The 9963-nt window shown below is 51.2% G+C and overlaps 1 protein-coding gene across 1 annotated transcript; it reads left to right on the forward strand.

Moving 5' to 3' along the window:
* Positions 1 to 170: 170 nt before the first annotated feature.
* On the forward strand, positions 171 to 9417 carry LOC103774620 (syntaxin-6; the record flags this gene model as incomplete). Its single annotated transcript, XM_008942033.1, has 7 exons — positions 171 to 178; positions 1813 to 1982; positions 2566 to 2660; positions 4188 to 4250; positions 6279 to 6401; positions 7644 to 7750; positions 9323 to 9417. Coding segments are annotated over exons 1-7 (661 nt in total), but the record flags the coding sequence as incomplete, so codon positions are not given.
* Between the last annotated feature and the right edge of the window lie 546 nt (positions 9418 to 9963).

Raw genomic sequence — 9963 nt, forward strand, 5'->3', positions numbered from 1 at the left:
GGTGCGGCGCCGAGACAGCCTGGGGGCAGCCTATTCTGTCCGCACGTTTCTGTCGTCGGGGCGAGGCGGCGGTGGCCTGGGCATTGTCGCCCTGCAGCAGGCCGAGCGGGGTTGGCCGGCTCTTGGGCGGCATCCCTAAGAGGTCAGGGCCGTGGTGTCCAGGTGGGAGGATGGAGAGGTGCGGGGACCAAGCTGTGGGAGAAACCGCAGCAGGGATGGAGGCCATGAGAGGAAGCAGAGGTGCCTAAACAAAGGCAAACGCCAACCAAAGGTGGTCAGGGCAGGGGGAAAGGAAAATTTAAACAGAGAAAGCACCTTCGTCTCTAAAACCCACCCTGCGGCCAGCTTCAGGCCCCACATCACAGGGAGACAGCTCTGAGGAGCAGCGGAGGTGCTCGTAGGGGAGCTATGGGGAAAGCCGTGTGAGCGCAGGAGGTGTGGGGAGGGATGCTGGTGCAGCCAGGGAAAGTGAATCACTTCACCGGGTTGAACTGGTGCTAAGGGGAAATAAATAAAAGTCACCGTGGATGGGGAGCAAATGTCCTGTCAGACTGTCCAGAGAGGTTCCTGCACCGTACAGGGAAGGGCTGGGAGAGGAGAGGGGACATGTTGCCACTCCCAGCGCTAATTATTACCCAGCAGGTTGAGGTGGAGGGGGCTGGTGGTGGAGCCACCAGCATTGCATTTAGTTTGCTTTCCCGGAGTTCATAACACCTCCTACCGGAGGACATACAGCTCTGCTTTAAATTCCTGTGGGTACTTCCCCAAGTGTGCCTGGATGGAATAAAAGCCAAAACTTTTGCTAGCAAGTAGTGAAGGGAACGAAGCTCCAGATCCTCAGTGCAGGCTGCTAACATTAGGGCACTAGGTGTGACAGACTCGAAGTTGTGGCTGTGTAAGAAGAGGAGGGACACACGTCAAGGTGCCAAGAGACTGGAGTTCCAGGCCTCAGTGTAATGTAAAGAGTCTTGCAGTCCTAGCAGGACGTGGGCTCAGTTCATCTGTCCTGGACTTCCCCTGCTGCTGACCTACTTTTCTTCACTCGGGATAAACACCTACATCTTACATGAATGCTGTCTGCAGGCACTTGGGCTCATGTGGGCCACTTCTCACACCAGCAAAGTCTGCTTTCATCTCCAGCTCCCTGTCAACCTGGGGGAGCAGTTCAGGGCTCAGGACCGCCAAGTTTGTAAATACAGATAAACACACTGACAGCCCATGACTGAAACTTACAGACCTGCTTGTCCCAAACCATCAAAGCAGTGTTCAGAGCTGTCAGCAAAGCTTGCCCTCCCGGGCTGTGAATGCACTCATCTCCAAAACGCTTAGAGAGGCAGAATGAACTTCTGGTCCCTAAGCCAGCACAAGTAGAGATGTGTACATTTTAAGTGCTGAATTAAAATAAACAGTGCTGCACTCAACAGTCTGCCTGGCTGTATTGTGGGCACAGTTCCTGTAGTTCTGGCAGCCCTTGGGGTATCCTATGTAGGCAGTCAAGAGCCTTGAGAGGAAGGTAAAGCATTGCCAGAGCTCTGCGCTGGCTTGGACACTGGACAAGCTTCCCCTAAAAAAATAAGCCCCTTCATTAACAGCTGACCTGTAAGTTGTTGCTGCTCCACTGCAAGAGGAGACAAGATTGTCCAGCAGGTAGAGCAAACCGTTACAAACTCAACTAAAAATTCTTAGAAGAGATGTCTGGGAGCAAGCAGTGCTTCCTTATGCAGCTGGACATGGGGTTGTCCTGGCATGACTGCTGCCAGGCCACTGATGAGAAATAATCCCTTTGCTTGTCTGTAATTGCCCTGGCTGCAGGGAGGTGCAGAAGGCTGTGAACACTGCCCAGGGGCTCTTCCAGAGGTGGACTGAGCTCTTGCAAGATCCCTCCATCGCCACAAGAGAGGAAATCGACTGGACCACTAATGAGCTCAGGAACAACCTGCGAAGCATCGAGTGGGACCTGGAAGACTTGGATGAAACCATTAATATCCTTTCTGTGTTCTGTTGGAAGCAGGGGCATGTGGTTCTCAAGCTGTAATAAATAGCCTAGTACCAGTGCTTGCCAGTAGTTACTTTTTACAAAATCAGGACTATTTGAGTTGAATTTTGCATTGGCCTTTCTCAAACTACAAATGAAAAATTCAGGCAAGTGTGTTTAGCAGAATTTGCCTTTGTTTTCCTTTTGCCAAGGTATATTCTAAGATGCTTTGTTCTAGAAGGTCCGTTGTATTGTATGAATTTTGATTTCTGTGTAGTCAGTCATACTCTAGGCTGGCTTCCAGAAATACTCCTTTTCCCTCATGTTCATCTGAGCACTCCTGAAAGCACTGCGCAGCATCAGGGAACCGAAAAAATGCAAGAGAGAAACCTCATGCTGGTGTGTGTGCTGCAAAGTACATTCCCACCACGCCTGTTTTTTTCCTCCAGTGTTTTATTCTTTCCTCATCAAATTTTGGGAGAAGGGAGTGCAGTGGCCACTTGGTAGACCCTCTCTGTGGCAGGCTTTGGGGTGTGTGTCCCTCTACATCCCCGACACCACTCGTGGGGACTCCTTGACTCGCTGCCTACGCATTGTTGAGGCAAACCCGCGGAAATTCAACCTGGATGCGACGGAGCTGGGGGTCAGGAAAGCCTTCATCACCAGCACGAGGCAGGTGGTCAGGGTAAGGCATGCACACGGGCTTGGGCAGGCAGGGGGAGTGACGAGGTGGTGCAGAAAAGGAGAGCTTGTGGCTCTCCTTGTGCTGAAGTGGAGAGCAGAGAATGAACCCACTACCTTCTCTCTCAGGCTTCCTCCTCTTCCCTGTGCACTCTCTCGGGGCTGCAACAGTGAGCCTGGGAACCTGTAGAAACTGGGAAGGAAGAGTAAAGGCCCTGCTGAGCTGTTAGGGAGGGCTGGAGCCTCCTGTCAGAGCCGAAGGAAATCACAACTGTCCCGGGCTTTTGTAGGGCCAGCTTGCAAAAACAGAGGGTCCCCTTTGAACATTGACAGATGGTTAAAGCCTAACATTATTGACGCTCTTTGACTTCAACTTCCTACTGCTACAAAATAGTCCAAACAACCACTAGATTTATTTTTAACTGGGGGAAGATTTTTTTGTTTGTTTTGCTTAAGCTCGCACTTTAGAGGCAAAAGGAGAATTTTAACAACTTGGTGGTAATAAATAGAAAAGAAACCTCTTCCCAAAAGCTTCACTCCCTGGTAACAAGCTGCTAGTTCGGAAGTTTTCTCCCTATTAATAGCTACACTGAGCGTAACTTGGTTTCTGCTGCCCCTCATGACTCTGTTGTTCCTGCATTGGTGTGGCTGGCAGCAAGCTTGTTACCCTGCCTGCAGTCCTGTGGTCGGGATGCAGTTCCCAAGCTGGGAACTGATCCCAAAACCGCGCTGGCCCTGGGAAGCAGGCATGTGCTCGCTGCCCTGCCCTCAGTGTAGTCCACTCCCAGACAGGCAGGATCAGGCAAGCCTGCTCCATGGTCCACTTTTCCTGGCTGAAAACTGCTGGCTAATGGGTTTTGGAGCAGCGTCTCTTACTGTTAAATGAAATTCATTAGTGACATTGTGCAACTGACTTCCAGTTTCTGTCGGGGAGTTTGTGCTGCACAGCAGCATGTGCATTAGTTGGGGAGAAGTAACTGAGTGGGAGCTGGTGCTCTTAGGGAAGCCTTCTGTAGCTTGTGACTTCCTACAGGAACTCAACAGCAAAACTTAATTGATCAAGGAGAAAATGTAGGCACAGACAGAGGGTGGCCTTGGGACAGGAAATCTGTCTCGTCCTATGCAACATAAAACCAGATGCAACTGGGAATAAAGTTCCGGGGCTTCCAGGCTTCCAAGACCTAGGAGAACATGACTCTTCCTTACAGTCAATCAATGGGAGCATTAGTTTTATATTATACAAAGTGTTTCTGGCTGTAGTGGAGCAAAAGGAGTAGTAGACAAGGAATATTTTCAAAATATACAGCTGCTGTGGATTCTATTATTAGTAAAACAATGAACTGTGGTAAATGAACTTTATACAATATCCTCCCAAGCTCTTCAAAACTGTACATTTTGAAAGAAAATCTCCCTTCCCTTATCACCCACCCCAAAGAAGCCTAGCTGGGTATAGACAGCCCTGTAGCACCCTGAAATTGCCTGCCACTTCAAATCCAGTGCTCACATACTTCTTCTTTTGTTGAACAAACAGGAAATGAAGGATCAGATGTCAAACTCCTCCGTGCAAGCACTGGCTGAAAGAAAAAACAGGCAGGTGAGAACCAGCAACAGGCAAGTTAAGTGAATGCGGTGGCTCTTTGCTACTTTAAGGACAGGGAGGATTCATCAGCTCTGGCAGCTGGTGTCTTTAAGTGTGCATTAGGTGAAACTTCCATTTTCACTTACTCTGAGGCCCCACGTTGTTTGGTAGAACATATATGGTGGATCAAAACTGCATAAAAGCTGTAATTACAAGCTATATCCCATCTGAAGTTAATCCCCCTACAAAACTCTGTTTTGGGAAGGGGTTTGGGTGCAAAGCTGTGTGTTTGGACCGTGTGTGTTTTGCTGACCTGGGAGCTGGTTCCCGCAGGCACGCTGCAGCCACCCTCTTCCAAGCCTGTCTGTCAGAGCACTAAGTCAGCGCTCGCCATCTGTCTCTGTCTTCAGCTCTGGTTGTGTACAACTGTCAGCGTTGCATCATCCCGCAGAAAAGGGAATCTCTCTCCTCCTCAGACTTAGAATCCGTGTCAGTGAATGTTACCCTGTGCTCTGCTCAATTTAGGAGCAGAGATCCTGCAATCCCCTTTCACACAGCTGCCTCTCGTAATAGCTAGCCACGTAAGAAGATGAAAGAAGCTCAAGGAGTCTCAGGTTGTCTGCGCTTGTAATCTCAGGAATAGAAATAGATGCAGCTTGTGCTCCTCCCCAGCTGGCGGGGAGGCTCGAAAGAGATCTCAGCGCTGACTTCCAGAGCTGCCTCAGTAAAAGTTGGTGTGTGCTTGTACAAGGAACTCGTATACTTGCATTGGTCTTGCCACTTCTGGCAAAAATGACAAACTGCACAAACTACTGAGCAGCACAGAGGCGATTCCCAAGCTTGTTATGGAGTTTGTTGACATGCTTGGCAAACGCTTGAGAAGCAAAGTCCTTTACACCCTTGCTCAAACAAGTCTGTAGCTGTCCCTAAGTTCTGCTGCTTTCCTTTGCACGAAGTTCCTGCTAGCTGCAGGAGACCATATGGCCCAGCTAGTGCGGCAACATCTGCTCAGGAAAACTGACTTCCCCTTGCTGCCTTCCTCTCCCTCCCCAGTCCCTCACCTCCCCCCACCCTGCAGAGCATGGGCTGGGCTGCAGCAGTGTTTCCAGCCTGCCTCTGCCTGAGGGGCTGCCCGGTGGCGACCTGACCCTCCCAGGCTAAGGCCTGCAAACAGCCCTTTCTGCTGAAGCTGCAGCAAAACCAGTGCACCACTTGCCACAAACTAGAGAGAGCACTGCCAGGTCACCACTAAACCATGTCCCTCTGTACCACATCTACACATCTGTTAAATCCCTCCAGGGACAGGGACTCCACCATTTCCTTGGGCAGCCTGTTCCAGAGGTTAACAACTCTTTCAGGGAAGACATTTTTCCTAATGTGCAGCCCAAACCTTCCCTGGTGCCACTTGAAGGTGTTTCCTCTTGTCCTGTTCCTTGGGAGAAGGGACTGACCCTCACCTCCCTCAAACCATTCAGGGAGTTGTAGGTAATCTTGCATGCTGGCAGCTGAACGGTCGCTGGAGGGACAGGTAGCCTGAACCAAAGAACAGGACCACTGCTGTGGTTATATATTGCACTATTGTACTGTCAGCTCAACTAGTTAAGTACTTTATCGAGAGCCTCCTAAGCCCCTGTCATTAGTAGCACAGTGCTCAGTTTGATTTGTATGTCTGTTAACACAATATATCCCGGTACTTCCCAGATCACATGTCCTCCCACATGGTGCTGCCTCTTGAGCAGACCTTGGCTAGTCCATTGTGCCGTGCAGACCTCCTGCCCACACTGTCTGTGGGTTGTACTCCAGCTCTTCTGCTGCTGGAGAGGCATAGCTGTGATACCAAGCCACAGAGGCTGCCCAGGCTGGCATTTTGTGCTGTTTAACTCCTGGCAGCTCTCTGGCTGAGTAGTGGCAGAGCAGGAGGAAAAGGATGCTGTAAAAGGATGCTTTACAGGGGTATTGCCTTGTCTGCCCTCCTGCTGGACCTTGTAGACAGGCTGTAAGCAGACACCAGGGTGTTGTTCAGGTCTCTCTGCATCTGTTTAGGTGCTCCTGGGAGAAAGTGGGAGTCAGAGTTGGAGCTCTGGACCTGACAAATACAGCCGTCTGGACCAGGAGCTGCAGTTGGCAAATTCACACTTCATTGAGGAGCAGCAAGCTCAACAACAGGTAAGGTGGCTGGCACCGTACAGACGAACAGCTTTGCTTGCCAAACAGGTGCCAGGGGGATGAGGGACAGGCTGCGAGAGCCAAAAAAATCCCAGTCTTTGACTGGTCTGGATCCAAGAGCCTGACAGCCCTGCTCTTTGCTCGCAGCATATACCTGTGCTTGCACAGCTTTGGATGCTTCTTGGCACAGAGCTTTTAAAGCCTTGAGGCTCGGGTCTTCTGCTCTGAGCAAAAGCAAACAACATGATCCAGCAGCTGTAGCACGCTAAGCTTTAATATCAACAAGTATTGCCGAAATCCTTGGAAGAGCAGAATCGTTGCAAACTGAAAAGAGCCCGTTTCTCTTATGCAACTTCCCCTGGTTAAAACGTGAGCTGCTGTTTGCTGTTGTTTGTGTGCATCTCCATCAGAACAGGAGGAGCACGTGCCTCCTTCCTTTTCCTGCCTTTGTCAACATGAGAGCCGTGAGAAAGCCCGTGTGAGGGCTCGGCGGGAACCCCGGCGAGGCGCTTCCCCCGGCCGCCCGGGCAGCCCACCCACACGCGGGCCTCTGAACGGGCAGCTTCCAGTGGTGGCAAACGCTGTTAAAGCTCCTGAGCCGTGAGGCCACCTGGGCTTCCAGACGAGTTTTACCTAGTGACTCTAGGAAGATAAATAGATTCAGAAATAGGTAACTAGGGTAAACCTAATCCTTAGCGTGACTGTGCCCTGAAAATGACTTAAAACATCAGCAGACTTATTCCTTTGGCACATTCAGAGCCAGGCTTGGTATTTTTAGCTGTAGAAGCTGCAACAGCCTTTTACTCGCTTTAACCCCTTGTTAGCTGCAACATGTTCCAGGCTGGATTTCCCAGGCACAGCATCGATGTGGCTCCCTGTTATCTGCTGAGGGCAGGGGTGGCTTGGGGGGGCGTTGATGACCAGCCTCTGTTTTTTCAAGAATTGCTTTAGCAGGGAAGAAAAAGGGCACAGCTGAGCTGAGGCTGGATTTGCAGGGATGCCGGGAGCCTGCAGCCAGCTGTGCCATGGGGATGCCATGCCAGGGAGGCTTTCCTGCGGCTGTCGCTTCTCCAGCATTTCTTAGGAATGCAGGCCTCATTCCCGGTGCCTTAGGTCTGTGCCCAGGCCCCACAGCTGATGTTGGCCAAGCAGTGAGCGTATGTCCACCAGATAGCTGGCTCTGCCCCAGCTGTGAGAGGCAGCAAACCTGTAATAGCCCATTTTCCTTCTCTTTGGCCACAGCTGATTGTGGAGCAGCAAGATGAGCAGTTGGAGCTGGTCTCTGGCAGCATCGGGGTGCTGAAGAACATGTCCCAGCGCATTGGCGGGGAGCTGGAGGAGCAAGCAGTGTAAGTGTGAGACACGGCGCCGAAAACCCAGCATGGGGCTGGCTGCAGCACAGCTGGAGCTCCTTGCACTCATATCTCTGTTAGAGCTTTGAATTTACTAGTCCCTCAGGCAGCCTCTCCAAGCCGGCCTTTGATTTTAGGTGGTGGAAAGCATTTCTTACTGCAGTCTGCAGGGATCCGACCACAGCCTCGTTCGTTTGAAAGCCTGCGCCTGGGGCAGGCCTGGCTGCCGGTTTGCCTTTCCTCCTCTCTCCGTTCACACACCAAGGACACAGTTAGCTCCCTGGCTCCAGGCAGGCACAGGGCCTGACAGATGAGGGTGGGAGGTGCTGTGTAACAGGGATGCTGGGCACTTTCCCACTCCGCAGGGTTTTGTGCTGCCCCTGGATAACTTGACCCAGGAGTTCTCGGCTCTGCCTTGCCGCTCTGAAACAGGCAGCACAGAGCTGCTATTCATAGTTAAAGCTAAAAATAACCCTCACCCACGCAAAGGGTTAAAGGGTACCTCACAAAGTAATTTGCATCCATCGTTTACATATAAATTAGATTTCTTTCCCAGTTCTTGCCCTTTGAAAACAAGTACATAAAGTTTCCAGTTAGGCAGGCTAGCAGCTACCACTTCCAGAGAGGCCTGAAGGGTTCATGCCTAAAAACCCTCCTGGTTTGGCTGTTGGGAGCCTGGAGGGCTACATCCCTTCTGAAGTGATGTCATCTTTGATGGAGAGGAGGAGCTTTAAACCCACCTCCTGTATGAAGTCTTGCAGCATGAGAGTGTTTTGCTCTCACAGAAGCAGATCAGTGTGGTGTGTCCATTTCCAGATTATCACATAAGCCATCTGTGCTTGCTAGACAGTAGCAGGTAACTACCACAGTAAGTTTTTTACAACTCTTTCCTCACTGAATGAAGGTTTAACAAGTGCCCTAGAACTCCAGATGACAGAAGCTGTCCTAAACATACTAAGCTTTGAAGTCCCACGGGCTGGAGACGGTTGGATTGGTACCTTGATTCTAGATGTGCTCGTTTCTCTTTGGAAGGGTTCTTGGCATTTACAAAGCATGGCCTCAGGAAGGCTTTCAGATTCGTTACAGTCACTGTATGGAGGAAGTAGAAGGGTTAACTTCCACGCAGAGCTTAAAAAGCACCTCAGAAGCAATTAACAGATCTCATTCCTGCTTGATACGTGACTGGAAAAAGATTTTAGCTTCAGCTTCAAGCCCTGAACAAGAAAAGAGATTTAAAGTCCAAGCTGGCACTTACGTCTACCTAAACAGTCTCTGCTAACTCCCCCAACTCCTCACCTTGTAGGGGTGCGTAGAGCACAGCCACAAACATGCAGCAGGGACCGGTCCAACAGGAGTCCCAAGTGACTCCTACTTTCCACTAAAGCAGAGCTGCTGCTTTGGCTGGTTTTTTCTTTCCCCCCTTGGGTACTTTCAGGAGACTGGGCCATTTAATTTTTTCTGCCAAGGTGTGATAGACTGATCACATCAGTGTTTCATAGTTGTGTGTGAGCACGCCAAGAAGCCCCAAAGGGACGTGCCACTTGCTGATGAGTGCTCCTCTGTCCCCAGGATGCTGGATGACTTCTCCCATGAGTTAGACAGCACCCAGTCACGGCTTGACAATGTCATGAAGAAGCTCGCCAAAGTGTCTCACATGACGAGTGGTAAGTCCTGGGAGATGGGATCCAGTCCTGGGAAGGGAGAGACAAGCCCTCGGATTTTTGGGCTGGGACGCTGCGTGCTCCTGCTCCCTGACAGCCAGCGCAGACCTGAGCAGAGGGGAGGGAGCAGCTCTCAGTGCTCGAAAGAGGGAGAAAGAAGGCTTCCAAGCCCTGCAGCTGCTCCTGCCCAGACACCACTCAGCAGCCTGTCCTTTGCCTTTGTTTTATTTACAGATGCCTTTCTATTTATGCTGCTACAGCCGTGGTGAGAAAACTCCCCTCTAGATGGTAGGAGGGGAAGCTCTGCAGCCGCCTCCTCCGCTGCAGTTTTGGGCCGCCCGCGGAGCAAAGCGCGTGGCTTCCTTCACCCGCAGGAAAGGCTTGCCCGGGACAGGCCCCTTCCCAAATCCCACCTGCCCTCGGGCTGCTGGCCTGCGCCTGTTGCCTGCAGGCCTGTTGTCAGGCAGACGCATTTCAGCTGGCAGAGGAAAGAAGCGATTTCTGTGCTGAACCCCTGAGAAAAGCCCTTATAAGGCTGTGCCTGGAGCC

The sequence above is a fragment of the Merops nubicus genome, unplaced genomic scaffold, assembly GCF_000691845.1.
Source record: "Merops nubicus isolate BGI_N331 unplaced genomic scaffold, ASM69184v1 scaffold50866, whole genome shotgun sequence".
Taxonomy (NCBI): domain Eukaryota; kingdom Metazoa; phylum Chordata; class Aves; order Coraciiformes; family Meropidae; genus Merops; species Merops nubicus.